The sequence below is a fragment of the Cordyceps javanica genome, chromosome 3 (genome assembly GCF_051103115.1).
Source record: "Cordyceps javanica chromosome 3, complete sequence".
Lineage (NCBI taxonomy): Eukaryota > Fungi > Ascomycota > Sordariomycetes > Hypocreales > Cordycipitaceae > Cordyceps > Cordyceps javanica.
In genome coordinates this window covers 2,948,304-2,970,928 of record NC_139297.1, presented here as the reverse complement: position 1 = coordinate 2,970,928, position 22,625 = coordinate 2,948,304, and the positions used below count along the sequence as shown (strand labels likewise).

The window sequence follows — 22,625 nt, the reverse complement described above, 5'->3', positions numbered from 1 at the left end:
TAGAGAAGAAAAAAGGACAAGCCCCCTGGCATTGATTGGGCCAAAGGCAGATAATTTCCCAAAACTCCGGTCCTAAAATATATAATTTTTTTAATACGGGTGATCCCGGGCGACTTGGATCGGGTTTCCCGTCTGCAGCGCTCAGAACGCCCTCTGCTACAGAAATAAAAAGAAGGACCCTGGTAAAGTGGCGCCAGTGGGATCTCGGCAGCTCCGCTCCACATCAGCGACCCAAACGCTGGTAAATCTTGGGATCGTTCGATAAAAAAAAGCATACAGTTGCAAGATTCAACTACTTACTTCTCGCATTGGCTTTATCGGCTGTAACCGTTTGACCGTTGCCCGCTTCGCCAATTGAGTCCTTCTTGGCCCTGTCCATTCTCTGCTGCCGCCGCACTGGCAAACGACTTGGGTAGCGTTCGCTCCCTGATGCATCCGCTCGTTTGAGTAAACAAAAAAACCCCAATAAAAACAAAGCCACTACACCTTCCGACGAAGGCATCGCGCACATCGCATCGACTCGCTACTTAGGTTACCCGGCCATTCTTTACGGTGCCGAACCTCTGACACACACGCAAGTGTGCACCACGCTCCAAGTGGCAGCAAACTCGCCATGGAGAAGGACGCGCCGCCGCGCTCCTCCGGCGAAAGCCCCGACGCCAAGGGAGGAAGCAAGATGGAGGATGAACAGCCTCAACGACAGACCAAGAATGCGCCGGAGGCATCGCAGGACGCGGCGTCCGCTCCCACTCCTGCGCCTGCGCCTCCTCTGCCTCAGACCCGGAGCCTCCCGCAATGGCTCGACCACTTCAACCGCCGGGACCTGACCACGACGCTCCGCTGCACCATTGCCGTCTGGGTCGCCTCGCTCCTCATGATCATCAACCCCAGCCTCGCGCGCTTCGGCCAGTCCACTTTTCTTGCATCCATTGTCATCTACATCATCCCGCCCGCCGGCAACCTCATCGTCGCCGTCGTCGGATACCTGTCCCTGCTCCTGGGCATGTGCCTGGCCTGGGCCTGGGGGCTCGCCACCATGAGGGCCGCCCAGGCCGTCCGCTCCCCGGCCGAGCTCAACGCCCGCCTCCAGGCTTTCCAGCAGCAGGTCGGCGCTACGGCTCAGGCCACCGGTAACAACAACACGGCCGCCATCGCCACGGTCCTCGTCCACGACGGCTTCATGCTCGACACCCGCGTCACCGTCGTCTACTTCGTCATGGGCTGCGTCTTCGTCTACTTTGTCAGCCGCCTCCGCTATGCCTTCAACCTGACCGTGCTCACCCAGCTCTTTGGCATCATCGCCACCGACATCTTCCTCGTCATCGGCCCTACCCTCACCCGCTGGACCCCTCGCCTGCCCGAGGTCGTCGTCCTGCCTGCGGCTTGTGGCTGCGCCATCGGCATTGCCTGCGCTCTCTTCATCTTTCCTCAATCGACCAGTCAGGTCGCCGTCGGCCAGATCGAAGATTTGCTCATCATGCTTAACCACCCTATCCAGACTGGTCGGCAATTTGTAGCTGGCTCTCTCGACTTTGACATCAATATGCTGCAAAGGACAAGGCGGCGCGCCATCACTCTCTACGCCCAGCTCCAGCCCAACATGGCTTTTCTCCCTATGGATGTGTCGCGTGGACAGTGGAGCGCCGACGATGTAAAGTCAGTCTACACAAAGTTTCAAGATGTCTTGGCCACCACTTTTGCCTTGCTTGACTTTCAAGTCGCCCGGGTCACCAGCCGAGACAAAATCGACAAGCTTCGCGAGATGCTCAACCCACCCCAGACTGCCCCATCCGACGACCAAGAGACAAAACCGCGCGATCCTCGTCGGGGCAAGATTCTCCAAAACCCCGACTTGATCAACGCTCTCATCGCCCCCGGAACTGTTGTCGGCTCTGACGATATGCGTGATGCCTTGCACGTCAGCTCCGAGGCCGTCTTGGATGCCACTGCCGACGCCATCAGCCACGTTGTTGAAGCCCTTAACCTGGTCAATATGAACCGTTGGTTCGTTTCCAAGACTGCTCGTGCTAGACTTCCCCAAGCTGCCATCGCTATCAGGCAGATTGGTGCCAGGCTCGCACAAGCCCGCGAAGCTTGCATTGCCGACACTACCAAGGCTGCTATTGACATTCACGGCAACTTGTTTGACGACGATGGGCTCCTCAAGACCGAAATGAAAGACGAATCTAATAGGATTGCTGGTCTCGTTATTGCTTTTGTCATCGAAGAGCACATTATTGCCACAGCCGCCGCCTATGAAAAACTGACTGCGGAGGTAGCCCATCTGCTCGAAACACGCACCACGAATCAGTTTTGGGGCCCCTTAAGACGTCGTTTGACGTCTAATGCCAGCGAAGAAGCCGACGCCCCGGCTCTGTCTGGCCAGACCGTCACCGACCCGGACAGGATCCAAAGGCAGACCAGGGAAGCCGAGCGACGCATCAAAGTCGTGTCCAAGGGGCAAGGCATCCCAAAGAAACGCGGGAACCCGATTGCGAGGACCATTGCCGCCATCTCTAGTTGGTTGACTGCCCCTGGCAGCCTCTATGCCCTGCGTGTTGTTGCCGTCACTGTTGCTACTGGCATTCCGGCTGTCATTCCCCACACAGCGGGCTTCTACTACCGCGAGAAGGGCATATGGACTCTTGTCACTGCGCAAACCTGCATTCTCATGTACATGTCTGACTTCACCTTTTCCATCATCACTCGCGCTGTCGCAACAATTTTCGGTGGGCTTACAGGCCTAGTCATTTGGTACATCTCTGCGGGTACCGGTGCTGGCAACCCATACGGCCTAGCCGCAGCGTTGCCCTTTGGCATTGTTCTCTTTGTTTGGGCGAGGCTATGGCTTCCACAAGCCTATCTGCAGGGAACAGGACTGGGCGCGTCCACATTTGCTATGATTATTGGCTATAGCTGGGATATGCATCACCTTGGAATTTACGGCTTGCCTGGTCTTGGTTACCAGACGTTCTGGAGACGCTTGGTTACAGTTCTCATCGGCTTTGCGGCTGCTTTGATTGTGCAGATGCTGCCCAAGCCTCCTTCGGGGACGCACCACGTCGCAAAGACGCTCGCCAACACTCTACACAAGCTGAGCGACCACTATGCGCTGCTCATCTCCCACTGGGGGAGCGGTTCTGCTGTGGGTGATGATTTTAGCGGCGTCAGAAATGTCATCACCTCGACCGCACTTGGCGTTGGGCAGTCACTCTCTGCGCTCAATGACCCTATTGCTATGCTCAAATTTGAGACAACCATGTCGCCTTTTGACAAGACTAGCCTTCGCAGAGCCCAGGAAATTCTGATGCATATGAACCAGTCCCTCACAAAGGTGATGCTGGCTGCGACCACCCTCCCAATCGAGTACCAGCAGCGCCTCATCAAGACTTCTGGCATTGCTGATGAAACATCCATCAGCAACATCATGTCCGTCCTTGTGCTCGCGAAACAGTCGCTGCGCAGTGGAGGCCCCCTCCCGGAACGCCTTCCCACGCCGCTCATCGCCACGTGCTACGGCGACTTTTGCGCCAAACACAGCTTCGTGGAGCTGCGGCGCGAGTACATGGAGAGCGAGGATTTCCGCGCGTACTGTGTCGCGCTATCTGCTTACCTAACATTCCTCCACTGCGCAGATGAACTCGTCATTTTGCTCAAAGAGACTGTTGGTGAAAGCCACATTGTGCATGACTGGAGCGAGCTTTCAGCGACAGTCTGAAGCGACTGCAGCACTTAATACCAGCATAGAAAATACCCTTCATAAAACACCCAGCCATATATACCTTTTATTTTTGTTTTGAATACACAGATAATACATCTTTTTTCCTTTTTCTCACCTTTTCAAAATGTTGCAGAAGTAATATAGCCTTGACAGACGTTGTGCCAAGGACAGCCTCCCGATGACAGTGGCACAAGACGCGATCCAGTTTGCTTGGTCTCGGCAGTTGACTCGCCACGCACCGCCACGCAGCATGGATATTCAATCAAGACACTCCGGCTCAAAAAAATTGGCGTTGGGAGCTCGTCACATCGGAAAGCGACGAATCAACTCGCTCCCTGCGCCAGAGCCGCCAGAGGCCCTGTTTTCCAGCTGAAGCCCCCCCCACTCCGCATTCTCGTGAGGAAGCGAAACGAGGACGGACCACCGAAGGGCAAAAGGCAAAAAGGCAAAAAAAAGACAGATACCAGGGCAGGGGTTCAGAGAAACGATAGGCGAGCATGAACAGTGGACGCCACAACCAGCGAGGCGGTGTCATGCGCGATTCAGCCCTGCCTGAGCTGAACGGTCCAGGCCCGGGTGACGCCCACATCCCAGGAGTCGGCTGCGCAGTTCGGAAAGTCCCCGGGAAGGGGTCGCATGCCGCCTCGATGAAACCAAAGCACGGCAAGGCCCGTACCATGGGGTTAGCCTCGGCGGTGGCTGAGTGGAGAGGGCGAAGATGACCAAATATTGAAATGTTGGTTTTCCCTTGTTTCCTACTTTGGCTGCTTGGAGGTGGGTGAGCTGAAACCGCCTCGTCGTTCGGCGTAGCTGAGGCCAGAGCTGAGAGGAAAGAGGAACAGAAGAAATAGAAGCGTCTCCCCAGATTTTGTACACGCAGTTTTGTCGCACTTGCACGAATTCTAATATCAGAAAGCAAAGAATAACAGGCCCTTACTACAACAATTGATCTATTCACTTTGACTCTGAACCTGGCTGTACAAGTCAATTTCTGGTACAAGCAGCTCACACAAACTAGCAAGACACTGTCGAGCAGAACAAAGGCGAAAATCGAGACCACGTGAATAAGACGAACCGAGAAAAAGATACAATGGCCGAAGTCGTCCACATTGTCGACGGCTTCAGCCTGACTAACCGCTGGCTGTTGTACACGTCCTTTATGCTCGCCCCGGCGCAATTCATCGGCGGCATCGCCAACAACTGCCCCTCCAACCTCGGCTTCCTCGCGTACAACTGGTACACGCAGATCCAGTGGTACCAGGCCTGCCGGGCGCGGGAGCTGCACGCGCTGTCGCTGCTCCCGGTGCACTTCAACTTCATCTACGCCTTCAGCTACCTCGGGGGCATCACGTCGGGCAACATCTTCATGGGCCTCCTCCTGGGCCTCGGGACCGCGGGCGTCATGATCCTCAACACCGTCTCGGCGTGGGTGGCCTGGTCGACCAACATGACCGAGGGCTTCGGCGTGTACGAGTTCTTCTTCTTCGGGTGGCGCAAGCTGAGCCCCGGCTGGCACAAGTTCCTCATGGTGTGGATGATTGGCGACTCGCTGACGGCGCTGCTGTGCGTCATCCTCGCCGTCGCCGTGTCCGTCTACGTGTCCCAGCTCGACGAGGAGGAGGACCTGCCCGAGGTGCTCGACGACCTCGGCTACATGTCCCCGGCCGCGCAGGTGCAGGCCCTGCGCTACCCGGCCATCATCCTCGGCGCCGCGCTGATGCTGCTCTTTGGCTGGCCCGTCGTCATGTGGACGGAGCTGATTGTCGCGCGCAACCACATCCACTCGGACACGGACTGGGTCGCCGTGTGGCTGTTTGTCGCGCAGGTGGTCACCATGGTGGTGCCTAGCTGCGGCACGACCCTGGGCTGCTTCCGGGCGGTGGCGCGGGCGGCGTAAAGGCGGATGGATATAGGTCCTTGAGGACGGATGGTGTGTTCTTCTTCTTTTTTGTTTTCTTGTTAATTATAAGCGGAGCGCATAATGTAGACAGTCATATGTTCAAAATAGCGTGACGGGTAACATTCGGTTGACGCAAAGTGCCCGTCGGCTTCAATATCATTCTTTTGCACAAACTGTCCACACCGAAAGCTCCCACAGAGACGCCAAAGTCTCATGCTAACGAAACGTTTGAAAGCTGCGTCCTTATGGAATTCTTCTTGGCAAGATCACCATGTGCGATTGTGGCTGCGAAATCGGCTGCATGATTTGGTTGACAAGCGTCAGTTGCAAGATGGCGGGCTGCATGGGAAGTGACAGGGTCAGGATCGATATACTCCTTGAGAAAAATGTAATAGTGCTCTTCTCGCTTCGTTGTCGCGCCCCTTCTGCCCATGCCTTTTTCATCCTCCAGGAGAGGCGGAGTCTCCAGGTACCTCGGCATGTTACCGTGATCGGGCTGTCGTCCTTGGATATCTCGTAGCGAAAGACCACCTGAGCTGTCACGAAGCAAGCCAACACCGTCGACGAGGGGTACCAGGACGTTCAGGCACATATCAAGCGTACGTTTTGGGGATAGAATTGCGGTAGTGAACTTTGTGGTTCAATGTTGAAGCGCAGCTATATAGGCTGAAAAAATGGCACATGATGGTTATTATTCATAGTGTACATAAATGGCGAAGAGAGAGGTGTTGCTCGCGCTGAAATCATCACGATAGACTCATGCAGCCTTTGATGATGCAGTATTGAAGGCAACCGCGGCATCCAGGAACTGCTTCCAAACTTGGAATTCGCCTTCGTCACGAGGGGCATAAACTAATACATAGTTGAAGGGGAGCATAATGCCGCTGAGCATGTGTCTTTCAGCCCACCCTCTAGCTGTTGCTATCTCAGCGTCGGCAAGACTTAGGATGAGGTGAGAACTCCCATCAGGGTGAACATGGGCAAATTCGCCCTTTGTAGATTTAGCAAGATATGCGGGCTTCTCGGCAGCCTCGCCAATCCAGAGAGCTTGATGTTTGGGGCCCTCAAGTTGCGAAGGTGCGATGGCCAAGAGCTCCACATGCTGAGCGACACGGCTAGCAAGTTCAAGCTTCATCTCGTCCAGCCGCGACGCGTCAGCATGATCGGTCATTTGTCTCTGCGGTGCCACGTATGTGGGCACATGCGGACGCTCGCCGTGGCGGGCAGGCACTTCACCTAGGAAGCTGGTGCGGCCATGAGGTGCGTAGTGACCAAAGATACGAGGGTCGGAAAAGGGCTTGGACTCTCTAACATCGTGTCGCGCAAACGGCTGTGCGATGGCTTGGAGAGACCAGCCGAGAAAGTTGTAGGAAAGGCCGCCGGGACCGAGGGCGAGGAAACCACGGTATGAGCGGATGATGTGGGAAATGACCGGGATGGCTGCGAGGCCGAGGCCGAGGGCAGAGCTAGCGACCAGAGGCCGCTGCTGAAAGAACTGAGCGATGATTCGCTGAAGACTGGCAAGCAGCCGCGAGGAAGAAAGGTCCGCCATCGTGTGTTTGGGGGCGTGAGCCGTGAAACAGAAGAACGAGTTTGCAAAGCTGGTGGCCAGGCGGTTGCGCCGGAACAGCCCAGTATATATATTGCTACGAAAAAAACATGCCAGTGGCGCGATCGTCGTACGTCAGCAAGCGCACAGTTGAACGCATACTACCATACATTACGTGTCGGACAATATAGTCACTTGCAGCTACAATTTATGAGATCGGCGCAGCAAAGATGCAGTTGACAGAAATATCCGACAAGTGATCGGATATACGGTCGTGGTTGAGCTAATGCGTTTCTGGAGTCTTGTCGCGCGCCGCTCGAGCTGTGTGACGCGATAGGGTGCAGAGCGAGTGACAGGAAGTAGACCTCAAGTAGATTGACATAATGGAAAATGCTAAGAAACAAAAGTCTGGCTTTTACCTTTTTGTACTTTGGCTGCGTATTTATTATCTTTCCAGAGTGGCTTGATTTGGCGGATGCCGACGTCAACTGGTTCCGGCGGGCATGAGAATGCACGTGACTTGGTGGCAGAAGCTATGACCAGTACATTGAACGGCGGGCATCGGGCGATCGGTGAGGAGCTTTGGTGGTTAAAAAAAGAAGGGGGAAAATAAGGAAGAAGCTCGAGGATTCAAGGCGAGTTAAAAAGAACCGCCGAGTGAACAATTAATTTAAAAAAACTCGATTCGCTCTCAAATGCAGAGCTACAGAAAGTGAAGCCGACACGGGGTAATTGGACATGGGGTACTGGTATTAGTAGTTCCCTGTGGACACTGAGCACTACTAGGTAGGTAGGTGCTGGAACCTTTATCACATGCAGAAGCGTCAAGGAGAGCAGTGGCTGTATGAAAAGGTGATGGAAATATGAAAAACCGAAAAAAAAATGAGAATAAAAAATGTAGTAGTAGATAATATGATTCTATTCTATACTTGGCGATTGAATTCAATGCCAACTCAACTTAGACGGTCGGGCTGGCGGAAAAGAGGCCGAGCGAGAGAGAATTGCACCAGCTACATGATCCGGATTCGTTATTGCGCGCTCTGAATTTCATGTATACCTTGTAAAATACCCGAATATTGCTGTCAAAGAATTGAATTCTCCTGCAGGTATAAGCATGCCTTGACCGAGCTACAGACTGCTGCAGGGGAGTGTTGCAGTAGATGCAGCTCTGCTCTCGGGGCCAGTATAGTGATGACAGCTGCCAACCGCCATATTGATATTGAATGCACTCACGGCCTGCCTCGTCTATCTGAATTGACAGTCTTGAATAAGAAATGTGAAGTCTCCTCCGTACGTATCAGTATGTTCTTCTGTTATTCGGCTTCTTGGCACAGCCCGGGAATGGTCGGCCACTCAAGCTCCCAGGTGTCCACTGCTTACCATCAACTTGTTCTGATTGGCCGAGACGGCCGGGAGCGCTCGGTACGTCCCCCAGTCAGCGCCGGCCGCGGTTTTTCTCACCAAATTACTCCATAATTCTTCCCATCACGAACTGGCTTCCTGAACCCGACCACACGTGCAACCCTCATCGCCTGCCGACACATCTCCCCTCTACCGTCTACATCCTCATCCTCCGGTAGCGTATGCAGTCGGGCCATTGATTCTTGCGACAACAAATGGCTTCTTTACTGAGGAGATTGGCCTCGCGGCCCTCTGCGGTGCGTTTTGCTCTCTTGCCTCCCTCACCATAACCTCGGCTAGGTGGCCTCGCCACCGCCGCGAGCGCAGCGCTGTCTCGAGCCATTGCGGTTCGTAGCGCTGCGCATCCGATTCGTTTCCATGATTGTTGTGTTTTCCCGACCGGCCAATGCCTTTGTACTGATTTGCTTTCCGCTTCTAGTTCTCGCAGGCGCAAGCCAGAGCCTTTTCCACCACACGCCCGGCCGGTGAGTAGCTGTCCTGACAGCGGCCCCGACAATCACAAAGGAGAAATCCCTGCTGACGACTCAATGCTGCAGCTCGCGTCATTGCCAACGGCCCTCTGCGCGCCAAGGAGGCTTCTCCTTTCGTTAGCAACAAGTACCCCGTCATCGTGCGTATACCCGACACCAAACCAATAAGGTTTCGCGCCCGGATGGATGATTAACTTGCCCAATTAGGACCACGAGTACGATGCCATCGTTGTCGGCGCTGGCGGCGCCGGTCTCCGTGCTGCCTTTGGCCTTGCCGAGGCTGGTTTCAACACTGCTTGCATCTCCAAGCTGTTCCCTACTCGTTCCCACACCGTCGCTGCTCAGGGTGGTATCAACGCCGCTCTTGGCAACATGCACGAGGACGACTGGAGATGGCACATGTACGACACTGTCAAGGGCTCCGACTGGCTCGGCGACCAGGACGCCATTCACTACATGACCCGTGAGGCTCCGGCCTCCATCATCGAGCTTGAGCACTACGGCTGCCCCTTCTCCCGTACCGAGGAGGGCAAGATGTGAGTTCTTCTGGCACCCGATCGCGCTCCTGCTCAAGCTCTCAAACTAACAAAACTCTCACTACAGCTACCAGCGTGCTTTCGGTGGTCAGTCTCAGAAGTTTGGCAAGGGTGGTCAGGCCTACCGATGCTGCGCTGCTGCTGACCGTACCGGCCACGCTCTTCTCCACACTCTCTACGGCCAGTCCCTCGCCCACAACACCAACTACTTCATCGAATACTTTGCTCTCGACCTGATCATGCAGGATGGCGAATGCCGCGGTATTCTTGCCTACAACCAAGAGGATGGTACTCTCCACCGATTCCTTGCCAACAACACTGTTCTTGCCACCGGCGGTTACGGACGTGCCTACTTCAGCTGCACTTCTGCCCACACTTGCACTGGTGACGGTATGGCTATGGCTGCTCGCGCTGGTCTTCCCAACCAGGATCTCGAATTCGTCCAGTTCCATCCTACCGGTATCTACGGTGCCGGCTGCCTGATCACCGAGGGTGCTCGTGGTGAAGGTGGCTACCTCCTCAACTCTGAGGGTGAGCGTTTCATGGAGCGTTATGCCCCTACTGCCAAGGATCTTGCCTCTCGTGACGTCGTCTCTCGCTCCATGACCATGGAAATCCGTGATGGCCGTGGTGTCGGCGCTGAGAAGGACCACATCTACCTCCAGCTCAGCCACCTGCCCGCCGAGATTCTTGCTGAGCGTCTGCCCGGTATCTCTGAGACTGCTGGTATCTTTGCTGGTGTCGATGTTACCAAGCAGCCCATCCCCGTTCTTCCTACCGTTCACTACAACATGGGCGGCATTCCCACTCGCTACACTGGTGAGGTTCTCACCGTCGACGAGAAGGGCCAGGACAAGGTTGTTCCTGGTCTGTTCGCCTGCGGTGAAGCCGCTTCCGTCTCTGTCCACGGTGCTAACCGTCTTGGTGCCAACTCTCTTCTCGATCTTGTCGTCTTTGGCCGTGCTGTCTCGCACACCATCCGTGACAACTTCAAGCCTGGCGAGAAGCTCAAGCCCCTGGCTGCTGATGCTGGTGCTGAGCACATTGAGGTCCTCGATCAGGTCCGCAATGCTGACGGCCCCAAGTCTACCGCCGAGATTCGTCTTGCTATGCAAAAGGCTATGCAGACTGAGGTCTCTGTCTTCCGTACCCAGGAGTCCCTGGATGAGGGTGTGCGCAAGATGAATGAGATTGACGCCACCTACAAGGATGTCGGTATCAAGGACCGCAGCATGATCTGGAACTCGGATCTGGTTGAGACTCTTGAGCTCCGCAACCTGCTTACTTGCGCGTATGTTGCCCTCTTCCGTCCCTAAAACGTTTTATTTGATCTTTGTGACATGGCTAACACTATCATCATATAGTATCCAAACCGCCACCGCCGCCGCCGCCCGCAAGGAGTCCCGTGGTGCCCACGCCCGCGAGGACTACCCCGACCGTGACGACAAGGAATGGATGAAGCACACCCTGTCCTTCCAGAAGACCCCCCACGGCAAGGTCGACCTGAGTTACCGTGGCGTCATCTCGACGACGCTGGACGAGGCCGAGTGCAAGCCCGTCCCTCCCTTCAAGCGTGTATACTAAAGAAGAAGAAAAAAAAAGTACATCTGGCAGCGCTGGGTTGGGAGCTTTGGTTTGGAACCGTGAGGCTGTGGCGGGCGGCCACGCTTTGCTTCCCGTATTTTCGCTTGTTGTAGTTATAGGTTGATTAGACGGAGTTACTACTCTTATTATGCGTTTTTATGCTCCAAATGGATATTTACTTTGTTCTTAGACAGTTTACTGTCCCTTCATTGTACTCAACTATCCATCTGACCTTGTAGGCAATGTACAGAGCACCACTACACGCCCCCTTTTTAAGACCATACCTTGTAGAGGTAGGGTCTGCCTGTACTACATGCGGCAGCGGATTGTGGCGCCACCAGCCAGCCGACCCCGATTTGGGAATGCAGCCCATCCCCCGCAATCCCCCCGCACATGCATGGCGCTTTTAGTGTTGCAGCAGCGACTCAAGTTGTGTAAGTTGTTTGCAAAGCTGTACATGGTGGATGGTGAAAAGAGCGAGAGAGTCCATGACGGTGGAGATGCCGTGCTTCTCGAAGATGTGCTCGCCGGCAGCAAGACGGATGAGTTTCGGCGCGCCGCTTACATGCGCAATGGGGGAAGTGCCGTCCCGGTCGGACGTCGGGGCCAACAAGTCAATGCAATCCGGACGGGCCGTTATGGTTCTAGAGCTGAGAAAGTATACTTCGTATTCTGTAGACCCTCTTTGATGGTCATGTTTAGTACCGGATATTGCAGACAAGTTCTAAGAAATTTGAGACTGATGAGACATCTATGTACATGTAAACTCTATGACAATGGTATATACTGAAAATAAATGATCGAGGTAAGAAAAAAACGATAAAGAAAGACACGTTTACTAGTCTTACTTTTTATAACAGATCTTTATGGGCACTGAGTCGCTGGTGTCCCAGTCATTGCCGTTGGCGACATCTCCATATATCCGCAGAGCCTTGATACGCACCTTGTACGTACCCTCACCGGCGTAGGTGCCGTTGCTTAGTTTGCCATACCAATAGATTCCAAACCCAGAGTTTCGAGTAATCTTGCGATACGGCACATCTGCCATATCGGCTAGTACAGTGCCAGTACCGGCGTCGATAATCTGGGCCGTGAGTGTAGTCGTGCCAAGAGTGAGATTGGCGGAGATGAGAGGGACGACATCATCGGATGAAGAAGTTCCGGGCTTTGGAAGCATGAACTCGGTGTTTGCAGAGACGGGCGTGCGTTTCTCATCGTTGGAGCGCGCCACAGACGTGCCGTCTGGTGGCAGTGTCGTCGCGTTGCGGAGTGCTCCCGCGAGCCCCTGATATGGGATTGACGCAACAGAGGAATCGTTGCCGTGAATGGATAGGAATCCTGACCAAAGCGCAAGTCGTTTGGTATCAACTGCAGCGGGAGGGCTGGCAGAGACATGCAGGATCTGGGTTTGACCAGCAGTCAGAGTAAACTTGATCACAGTCGCGTTCAGACTGCCCGAGCCGGGGGTTTGGTCGTTGGGGAAAGCGGAAGGAGCAGGGCTGCCATTGGCAAGAATATATACCGTTACCGCAGGGCGCACGAGGAGCTGGTATTCAACGGTTTGATTCCCGGAGTTCTTGACAGAAACCTCCATGTTGGAGTTCATGTGCTCAGTGTCGTTGAAAGACAGGCTGGTGGGGGAGACGAGCGTCTTGGTGTGGAGGGCATTCAGCGCCTGCACAAGGCCAGCTCCCTGCTGGGCGGCGGGCGCCAACACGCCGTACGTCTTGGAACCGTCGCTGAAGTTGAGAGGTTTGGAGCTGACGGTCAGGAGCTGGTGCATGCGTTCCGGGGTGACTGGTCCCATGGCCTGGTTCAGGAGAGCAATGACGCCGGCGACCATGGGCGTCGACATGGACGTCCCGGAGGCCTTGCCGTACTTGTTGTCCGGCAGCGTAGACAGGATGTCGCCGCCGGGGCCGGTAAACTGGGGCTTCAGGTCCATCTCCATGGTCGGGCCCCAGGAGGAGAAGGCGCTGGGCGTGCCGCCGGTGCCGTTCTTCTCGGGGAGGTCGGCTGAGGCGATGGAGTTGACGGCGGCGCTGTTGGCCGAGCCGGACGAGTACAAGGCGCCGCGGCTCCCGTCGTTGCCGGCGGCGACCACGGGGGTGATGCCCTTTTCCCGGGCGAGCTTGCTCAGGAGGTGGGAGAAGCCGTCGTCGGACCAGCCGTACGCGCCGCCCACGGAGCAGCTGATGATTTGCGCGCCGTCCTCGGCGGCCCGGGCGGCGGCGGCCATGAGGACGTCGGTGCCGGTGCCGCCGCTGCAGCCAAAGACCCTGTACATGCCAAACGTGACGCCGGGGGCGACGCCTGTGAAACCGGCCGCGTTGGGCTCGGCGGTAACGATGCCGGACACGTGGGTCCCGTGCGATCCGCAGTCCATGGGGTCGCTGTCCGGCTGGGGCTTGTTGCCGCCGTTGTAGTCGTCCCCGACGAGGTCGTAACCGAAAGAGACTCTGCAGCCGGGACCGAAGCAGCCGCCAAGGGCAGGGTGCTTGTAGTCGACCTGGAAAGGAAAAAGTTAGCGAGCAACGCAGGCAGGCAGGCAGGGCAGGCCGTCTTTGGGGGGGGCATGACTTACACCAGAGTCGATGACGGCCAGCTTGACGCCCTTGCCGTCGAAACCCTGGGCGCGTAGCTGGTCAACCTGCATCATGACGTGAGGGCTGTATGTGTCGTCGCGAGCGTTGAGGCCGGACGGTGTGACTTCAGTGGCGTCAAGGATCGGTCTGTCATAGACGTACACGGGCCAGACGTTCTTGGCGGCTGGGGACCGGCTCCTGTACAAGGCGTACGTCGCATTCGTCGCTACCTGGCTGTCATTGACCTGGATCGAGGCGCCCTTGAAGTGCTCAAAGTCAAAGTGTACGCGGACATGGTCCAGATGATGGCCCATGGCCGAGGCGACACTCTTGGCATCCTATGACCAACTGGTAAGCAACGATTCTTGTTGAACGGACAAGGGGAGAGGGCTCGGAGTACTTGCATGACCATCTTCGTATTCGATAATGTAGGCACCCGGGATCGCTCTCCGGACGGGCTGAGACGGTGCAAGAGAGGTCGCAACAACGCATACGCTGGCGAGAAGCGACAGGACTGACCTGCCTGCCATACCGGCTCACTAGTAGTAGCTCAAGCACAAGATCCAGTAAGAGAGTACATGGAAGCCAGCAGAAAAGAAGAAGCAGAAAGAAGAAAAGAAGGGATTCAAAAGAACAAAAAAACAGAAAAAAGAGCAATTGCTTTTATCGTATCATGTTATATATGTTCAAAAAGACTGAGTACCGACTTGACCATCCACACACACTTTCATTGAGCATTCTGGTGAGACTGGGCGCCTACCGCATGTCACGCTTTATATATCGGCGGCCCGTCCATTTGCTGAAACAAAGGGACCATGTGCCCCAAAGAAAAAAGAAGACGGGCACAAACGCAGAAATGCCATATTGTAGAACCACCGAGCCGGTTGGGACCGACCGAGTATGCATGGCCTCAAGGATGTCTGGCGGGGGCTGGGTGACGTGCACATGGTACTGACTCCTGAGTATTGGCCTGTCGTAGTGGCATCGCTGGTTAGCGCTCGCTCACACGAGCACATGCCACAAAACCTGCAACCAACTGACAATGAAAGAAAAGAATGGCCCTTTTATTTTTTTTATTTTTTCTTCTTCTTCTTCTTTTTTTTCTCTTTTCCAAAATATCATGTTTGTATCACGCCATGATTGATTGCACTGCGGTTTGTCCCCGGACAAAAAAAAATGAGCCAGATGTGGTAGCATCAAAGAGCTAGTTGAAGCCATGCACATTCCTTCAGCCTGAGCTGCTGCTTTGTCTCAGACACGGATCTTCATCAGCCTCCTTGACGCCAATTGTCACATTTTTACCAACCCATAGTTCCTGCGGACAAAAAAAAAGACTGCGGTTCTTGGCCGCAGATGACGGAGGCTCAAAACTGCCCTAGCTTCGATCATCACTTCGATCCCAACCTCGTCTGCAGAGAGCATAGGTGCTCAGTACGGAGTAGGTAGTGTATTCGTAATTACCGAGACTTGCCACCTAGTGCTCAAGGGAAAAGCTGCTCTTTGAGTACATCATTCAAGACGCCACATTCTTGTCGCCGTCGATGCCATGCGCTGCCTCATCGAGATCGACGAGACCGCGCTTGAATAGCATGCATGGGCGTGAGCCGAGTATACCACCAGCGGGCGCTGCCCAGTGAGCAATCAGTTGCCGTTGAACTGGATGGCCGTGTTGGGCCCTGCCAAGCCAGTCTTTTCTTTTGGCCGGGGCTTCTACTCTGTAGTTTCGTTCGCAATATTTTACGCGCTCAAAAACCGAACAAAGACTGTTTGTCGGCTGCGTCTCCGTCCGGGTTAGGGCGTGATGCGCAGCCTGCTGGATACCCCTTCCAGCTTGTGCCTGCAAAAGATCATCGGTACTTGGCATTCAACAAGCGTGACATTGCTGATCAGTCATGGATCACGGCGCTCCTTGTTGCAGGCCAAGCGGCCTTTTCTTTTCTCTTCTCTGCTCCCAAGTCATCTGCTTATAGGGTAGGCATGTTGAGTGAGGTTTCGACCAAAAGAAAGCAAAGAAAGTCACCATTCTAAACCTGGAAAAATGTGTGTCGATATTTTTTTTTTAAAAAAAAAAAAAACCGTCGCTATTATCGCCATTGTCTCAATTATCGCTGTTTGTACTTTTTTGAGGATTTTATGCGGCGTTGGTTGATGATGAGTGAGGTGGAACCCCTCCAAAACCACCAGACATTGCTCATAAACGTCCACATCTACTCCAACCACATCCCCCACCATTGGATCGTGACATTTTCCCATATTCTACTCATTTGCATTTCTATTGACTATACGTCTACTCATTTATACACATCACATACCATGGCGGCATCTGCAGAGCGGCAGTCTCTGCCGTCACTCCTCGATCTCATCACACAAGTTGACAAGTGAGTTGTGAGCCTGACCATTTCTTTCTCTCCCTGCTCCTCTCCAGCTTCCACCCCCCCCGCAAATCGTCACAAGAGCTGACAGCAGCAGCCTCCCCCTCGACTTTGCCACCAACAGCAGCCCCTACTACAAGTTCCTCCTGTCGTCGGACCCCCGCCCGCACGGCTTCATCCACCCCAGCACCGTCGAGCGGCTGCCCTGGCCGGCCCTCTTCGCCGTCGACCGCGCCGCCGCCACCGTGACGCTCGCCGCGCCGACGGCCGAGCGGGCCAACGCCGCGCTGCAGGACGCCGTCGACGCCGCCATCGCCTGCGGCCGCTTCCCGACGCTCAACGGCCTGCACAGCGAGCCCTTTGTCGTGCCCGGCGTCGCGCCCGACACCTGGCCGGACCTGCCCGCCGCGGGGCCCATCCGCGTCGAGCGCTTCGCGGCGACGCTGTTTGGCATCAACACGCGCGGCGCGCACCTGACGGCCTATGTGCGCGACGACCCCTCCTCGGGCGGTGACGGTGACGGTGACGGTGGTGGTGGCATCGCCGGCATCTGGGTCGCCCGTCGCAGCGCCTCGCTCTACACGTACCCGGGGATGCTGGACAGCGCCGTCGCCGGCGGCGTCAAGGCCGGCGACTCCCCGCTCCAGTGCATCCTCGCCGAGTCGGACGAGGAGGCCCGCCTGGCGCCCGAGGTGGTGCGCCCGCGGCTCCGGCCGGCCGGCGTCGTCACGCTCGCCAACCGCAACCCCCGCACCGAGCTGGTTCACGGCGAGATCCTGTACGTCTACGACCTGGACCTCTCGCCGCCGCCGCCACCGCCGGGTCGCGCGGGCGTCGACCACCCCCGCGACCTGGGCCTGGTCCCGCTGCCCGGCGACGACGGCGAAGTCGACGAGTTCATCCTCATGGGCTGGCACGAGGTGGCCCGGCGGATGCGCGCGGGCGAGTTCAAGCCCAACGTCTGCGCCGTCATGATTGACTTTTTCATCCGTCACGGCTTGGTGACGCCCGAAAACGAAGACCAGTATGTAGAGATATGCAACAGGCTCCGCAGAAAGCTGCCCATGCCCACCAATGGCTTCGAGACTTGACCATGGATATATGGCTACGACTTCTAAATGTTGTCCGAGTTAAGAAAAAAAAAAAAAGTCACCGGGCGAAAGCAATGTCGTCTGCATCATGTGGCTGCCATCTTCAAAGCGTAGAATTTTTATCCGCGCAACCCAACGGGGGGGTTGACGGCAAACATTGCTATCAGCAACGCATTAGAATCGTGCTACTGGAGAAATCACACTCGCTCCACTCCTCGTTTCAATCCAAACGAAAATCAAACGTGTCAAGATGCCAAAAAAAACTCCAATGCGCCCATGAGAGGCAAGCATGCCTTTCCCTGGCTCCTTTGAAGCAAAAGATCCCTCGCGGGAATCCAGTGACGCCCAGCGACCGTCATTCTAGAGGCCTCACCAACTTTCCACGTCTAACCTTGAACCGGATTGCTGCCCGTCCCGTCTTTGCGTGCCGCAAACCGGCGAAAGGGGGGAAAACATAAGATAAGCAGAAAAAAAAAAAAGAAAAAGAAAAAGAAAAAGAAAAAAGAATAAAAAACAAAAACAAATGTGCATTTCGTTGTCTGTACAGCCGCAAAAAATACGAGGCAAAAAAGAAAAAAAGATGGCCCAAACTTTTCTTCTTCACCACTGAAACTCGTATGCAAATCACATCCCTCATAAAGTAGTCTTCTTACTCATACAATGTGAAAACGCTTGAGCGCTCACTCAATTGTCACTGCATCATTCTTCTTCCGAGTCTGAGTCGTCGCTTGAGTCTGCAGGTGGCGGCGACTGCGCAGATCCAGCGGGAGCAGCAGGATCAGATCCCTCGCCACCATCCTTGTACATCTGCCGCAGAGCTGTGAGCTGAGCAATCCTTGCTTCTTGCTCTTGTGCGCTCATGGGCTTGTTCTTTTTGGGTTTCCCAGCAGTCGTCTTGGGCTTTGACGGACGGACGGGCTCAGCCACAGGCGCCGAATTTCCAGAGTCCTTGGCGAAACCCGGCAGAACCTTTTTGCAGAGCTCCCAAAGCTTTAGAAGGGCATCGTTGCTGAGCTGGTCGATATCCAGCTCAAGCTCGCCATCAGTGTTCTCGTTCTGGCCAGTGTCCTTCTTAATGATATCAATCGCACGTTCTAGGTGGGGGTATTCCAGGTCGTTGATAGCGTTGGCAATGTGATCCTTATCCGCGGCCGTTAGGCTCTTCTTGGCCGCGCCCTTTTTACCGCCGCCCGCCTTCTTGCCTGGTGCCGGGCCCGTAGACTTTCGTCCACCAGCACCCTTGGCTTTAGTTCCTTTGGCCTTCTTAGCACCTTTGTCATTCTTGGGCTGCGTTTCGCCAGCGCTAGCGACGGCCTTGATAAGAGCCTGCTGCACCATGTCGACAATACCCTTCTGAATGTCAATCAGGGACTGATTTGCACCAGGAACAAACATGGCATGTAGCTTCTTGGTTTCCTCATCCAATTTAGCCTGCAGTTCCTGGATCTCTTTGGAATTGTCCTCAGCAGAGGCACCATCATCAGCATCATCGTCCTCTTCTTCTTCGTCGCTTACGTCGGCTGAGGTAGGCGCATTCGCCTTAGCGAACTTGGCCAGCCAAGCGTCTTTGGTCTTCATCTGCGAAGCGTATATCCTTTCCAGCTCGGCCGCCGTCTCTGAGACAGGGTTTTGGCTGGGAGGGCCATTGAAGTTGTAGCAATTCTCGAACACGAGTCGTACATGCTTGTCAAAGTCCTTCAAGTTGGTAAAGTCACCTGCAGAAAGCATTGTTGAAACTTTGCCTAGGTCCATGGGCTTCTTGATGATGGAGTAGTATTGGGGGATGTTCAAGCCCTCGGCGTCTACCGGTTCGAGGAACCACTTGTTGAGCTGCTGATACTTGGGGTGCATCACTTCGTTAAGTACCTCCACGGCGAACTGAAGCTCAGGCTTGAGCTTCTTGCGCGAAGGCTTTGTCGTGTAATCAATGTCCTTCGGCTTCGGCGCCCGAACTGTGCGCTTTGGACGATCGCCTTCGGTAGCAGTGGAACCGCGTCGGTCACCAATGACCGACTTGGCGTCCGCGTCAGTCGAAGGACTACCACGAGGTCCGGTGGACGTGCGACGAGAGACGGGAGCTTCGGCAATCGCAACGGTGCGAGATTCACGGACAGGCTTGGTCTTGGGAATAGCCTTGGGCTTGGGGGGTTCTTCGGCGGGTGCAGCGAGCAGTTCTTCCCACAGAGCCTTGACAACATTGAAAGCCGCAAATGTGACATCGTGCGTCGGGCCATTGAAGTTGAGTGCATTGAGATAGATGAGGGATGCATTATCTTTGAACTCGCCAAAAGTGGCGTAGGCGGCCTCTCCCTCGCGTACGTTGCGATCGACTTCGGAGAGATCCATAGGCTTATCAATCTTGGCCAGGTAGGCTTCGCGCAGCTGCGGCCAAAGCTTGATGACCGCGTCGCGGAAGTGGGCCCCTCCCTTAGTCTTCTTTAGTCTGCCGATCGTTTTGCGAACCTCGCGGCGCTGATAGGTGCTGAACGGCCTACCGTTGGCTTCAGAATCGTTCCAGTTCGGCAGCGTTTCCAGGCTGGGGACATGCTCAGCAGAAGCAGCCTCATCAGGAGCAGTAGCAGGCTCGGCTGTTGAGGTATCTTGGTTGGAGAGGTCAGCCATGGGCTTGTCCTCCTCGGGCTCAGTTCTGGCACGCTTGGCAGCAGGCTCATCGGCTGTACTGTCTTCTTCACGCTCACGAGCAACCTTTGCGACGGGTGCATCAGTCATAGAAACCTCGACCGACTCAACGACAGGAGAGGTGTCAGGTTGGGTTTCAATGTTGAGCTGCGACATACTGGCAGGTTGAAGATCAACCTCAGATGTGGGCAAAGCAGCGCTGTCCTGTGTTTGAAGAGATGGAGGTTGCTCAGGAGCCTGGGTAGCAACGGTAGAGTCCTGCGATACATCTTCCATCTTGGTATCGTCTGGCTCTGTTGTCCGGGTAGGCTCGGCGGCAGGGGGCTCTTTTGGGGCGGTAGAAGAGGAGACCGGCTCAGCCGATGGCTTTTCAGCTTGAGTAGTAGACTCCCCAGTAATGTTATCTTTGGGCTCGGGCTTTGAATCCAACTCGGACGCCGGCTCTGGTTCCTCCTGGTCTTTCCCCTTGACCTCTCCCTCTCCCTCCTTGGCTTTTCCCTCCTTAGCCTCTTCCTTAGGGGTCTCCTTGGTAGCTTCCAAGGCGGCTTCTGGCACGCTCTCCTCAGCAGTAGGCTTAGAGGATGCTGTCCCGGCGGGCTGATCGATTGGCTCCCGTGCGGGGGCTGACGATGTTGCTATTGACGACGAGACGACAGGTTTATCTTCGGCCTGTTGCGCGGGCAGCGCGGCAGGAGTGGCCTCCTTCGAGACAGATTTCCCAGGCGACGACTCGGGGGCATGAGAAATGCCGTTGGTGCCGTTGTGTTCGGAAGAAGAACCACTTCCGTTAACAACGGGTGCGGGTGTAGAGGACGCAGGCTCGACTGGAGCGGTGGTGGTTGTTGTGACGGAAGGCTCAGAGGGTGTGGGCTCGGGAGGCTTTACCGCGGCAGCGAGGCTGTGCGCGTGGTATCGTATGAGTAAAATAAACAACGGAGAGCTTGGCGCATCACGAGCGCAATCTATATTCAGAACAGGTGCACTTACCCATTGGTATCGGGCTTTTGCTCAGCCTGCGACGTAGACGGCGGCGGCTTGGTCTCTGAAACAGACACGCTAGCTGGCGCGGGCGCGTCAGACTTGGGCCACTCCATGACGAGTATGTGCGACGAGTGCGCCTTGCGATTGATGCGCTATGTGTAGATGCAGCTTAAAATTGTGAGCGCAGCATTAAATATGTGCGCGCGGCGAAGGTGACGAAGTGCAGCTTCGTATGAGGTGTTCTGAACACTGATGCGCGCCGCGCACAAGGCGGTGTTGATGGGAGGCGGTGGCGCAAACGGAGTGCGAAAGTGAGGGAGCTGCAGGCAGCAACGCAACCTCAGGCAGCCTAGTGAACCGAAGAACCGAATCCCGACTCACAGAGGCGATGAAGTGTAAAAGGCGTAGTTCAACTGCGAAGCGGCGCGCAAAGCAGCGATGATATGATGCGACTTGTCGAATGCGACCGCGAGGAGGAGAGACGCTTGGGCGCCAATGGACGAAAACCGGGTCGTGTGAGTCGTGTGGTTGGTTTCGAGGAACGAGCTCGGAGCGTAGAGGAGAAATAAGAAATAAAAAAAAGCGATCCGACGGGAGAGATGGATGCTATACAGGTTCAGGGAGCAGAATGCGCCGGGTCGCAAAGGCGAAGAGGTACCTGGAGGGAGGGGCGCTGAGGGCCGAGTCGGGGGAGGGTCTGGAAGGAAAAGCGCGTGCACGTCGGTCTTTTTTTGCCAGCCGGAGGCGCGGTGGTATTTATGAGAGAACCAGACCTTTGGTGGGACGGGCAGGTTATGCCTATACCGGGGGTCTGTGGAAGCGGCTGGTAAATGCTGGGGGAGTGCGCGAGACGTGAAGGCGTGAAGGCGTGGAGGAAGCAAAAAAATTTACTTGTCCGAGTAGCCCGAAGGGGTTAGGTGTGGCTAGATGTGGCTATGTATGTGTGGCTAGGTGTGGCCCAGGCCTGGATGAGAAGTTGAGAACAGCCGGGGTCCCAGCCGCGCCACCAACCTGCTGTGGCTGGGAGGGGGGGGAGCTCCAAGATGGACTGATGGGGCTCCAGGGGCGGTCCCGGGGCTCAAGCTCTCGAAATTAGCTAAATGATGCAACCAACTGCTCCTGCTCCGCGGGCCATCTGGGAACTGTGACGATTATCAGTACTCCAGTTAGGTCAGACATAATAACTACTTATTTATCTAGCCCTTCCATCCATCTTCTTCCCGTCGACACCATCTTTGCCCGCGACAAACTTCTTCAACGCAAGCTATCGCGGCTTCGCCAGGCAATGACGCTGCCGGTGCCCCCCTTGGTTGCCTGCGTCTGCAGCCATCCCGACTGGCAGCAGCTCACCCTCTCTTCTCCTGTCGCCCGCAGCTACCGGCAATTGCGCCCTGGCCGTGCCACCACATCCGCCACCTGCTGCTGGCGTTTGCCGATTGCCTACCAGTACCACCATCTCATTCTCAACCCGCCTGCTCTACTCCGTTCTCCGTTCTCTGTGCAGAAAGCGCGGGTCGCGTAGTCAGGTCCGACGCGTCGTGCGGGTAGGCGACCGACACAGAGATGGGCCTACGACGTGAGACCTCAATCCTTCGAGAATCACTTCGTCATTGTGCGACATTGCCACAATCGCCGGTCTTGATACTCACAACCTTTGCCCCGTTCGACATCCACCAAATGCGCCGGCCCTCATACCGCCTCCACCCGCTGCCGCCTCGCACCACGATCCCGTCCCCAAACATGGTGTGCATGGCAATCCGCCGGCCGAGTGCAC

The 22,625-nt window shown here is 55.6% G+C and overlaps 7 protein-coding genes across 7 annotated transcripts; 4 read left to right on the top strand and 3 right to left on the bottom strand.

The window, feature by feature from the left end:
- Positions 1-613: 613 nt before the first annotated feature.
- V2A60_005100 (aromatic acid exporter family protein) lies at positions 614-3,718 on the top strand (the record flags this gene model as incomplete). Its single annotated transcript, XM_083256413.1, has 1 exon — positions 614-3,718. One exon carries the CDS (start codon positions 614-616, stop codon positions 3,716-3,718), a length of 3,105 nt encoding a protein of 1,034 aa, XP_083112539.1.
- A 1,093-nt stretch (positions 3,719-4,811) lies between these two features.
- On the top strand, positions 4,812-5,618 carry V2A60_005099 (uncharacterized protein; the record flags this gene model as incomplete). Its single annotated transcript, XM_083256412.1, has 1 exon — positions 4,812-5,618. One exon carries the CDS (start codon positions 4,812-4,814, stop codon positions 5,616-5,618), a length of 807 nt encoding a protein of 268 aa, XP_083112538.1.
- Positions 5,619-6,378: 760 nt separating this feature from the next.
- Positions 6,379-7,173, bottom strand: V2A60_005098 (uncharacterized protein; the record flags this gene model as incomplete). The annotated part of the gene is made up of 1 exon (XM_083256411.1): positions 6,379-7,173. One exon carries the CDS (start codon positions 7,171-7,173, stop codon positions 6,379-6,381), a length of 795 nt encoding a protein of 264 aa, XP_083112537.1.
- A 1,338-nt stretch (positions 7,174-8,511) lies between these two features.
- V2A60_005097 (FAD binding domain-containing protein) lies at positions 8,512-11,182 on the top strand (the record flags this gene model as incomplete). The annotated part of the gene is made up of 6 exons (XM_083256410.1): positions 8,512-8,592; positions 9,011-9,056; positions 9,129-9,202; positions 9,270-9,598; positions 9,666-10,889; positions 10,963-11,182. 6 exons carry the CDS (start codon positions 8,512-8,514, stop codon positions 11,180-11,182), a joined length of 1,974 nt encoding a protein of 657 aa, XP_083112536.1.
- Positions 11,183-11,588: 406 nt separating this feature from the next.
- On the bottom strand, positions 11,589-14,297 carry V2A60_005096 (S8 family peptidase; the record flags this gene model as incomplete). Its single annotated transcript, XM_083256409.1, has 4 exons — positions 11,589-11,865; positions 12,031-13,691; positions 13,767-14,105; positions 14,172-14,297. 4 exons carry the CDS (start codon positions 14,295-14,297, stop codon positions 11,589-11,591), a joined length of 2,403 nt encoding a protein of 800 aa, XP_083112535.1.
- Positions 14,298-16,080: 1,783 nt separating this feature from the next.
- V2A60_005095 (NUDIX hydrolase) lies at positions 16,081-17,230 on the top strand (the record flags this gene model as incomplete). Its single annotated transcript, XM_083256408.1, has 2 exons — positions 16,081-16,145; positions 16,237-17,230. The coding sequence occupies 2 exons, from the start codon at positions 16,081-16,083 to the stop codon at positions 17,228-17,230; spliced, it is 1,059 nt and encodes a 352-aa protein (XP_083112534.1).
- A 699-nt stretch (positions 17,231-17,929) lies between these two features.
- V2A60_005094 (uncharacterized protein) lies at positions 17,930-20,964 on the bottom strand (the record flags this gene model as incomplete). Its single annotated transcript, XM_083256407.1, has 2 exons — positions 17,930-20,768; positions 20,858-20,964. The coding sequence occupies 2 exons, from the start codon at positions 20,962-20,964 to the stop codon at positions 17,930-17,932; spliced, it is 2,946 nt and encodes a 981-aa protein (XP_083112533.1).
- Positions 20,965-22,625: the final 1,661 nt, after the last annotated feature.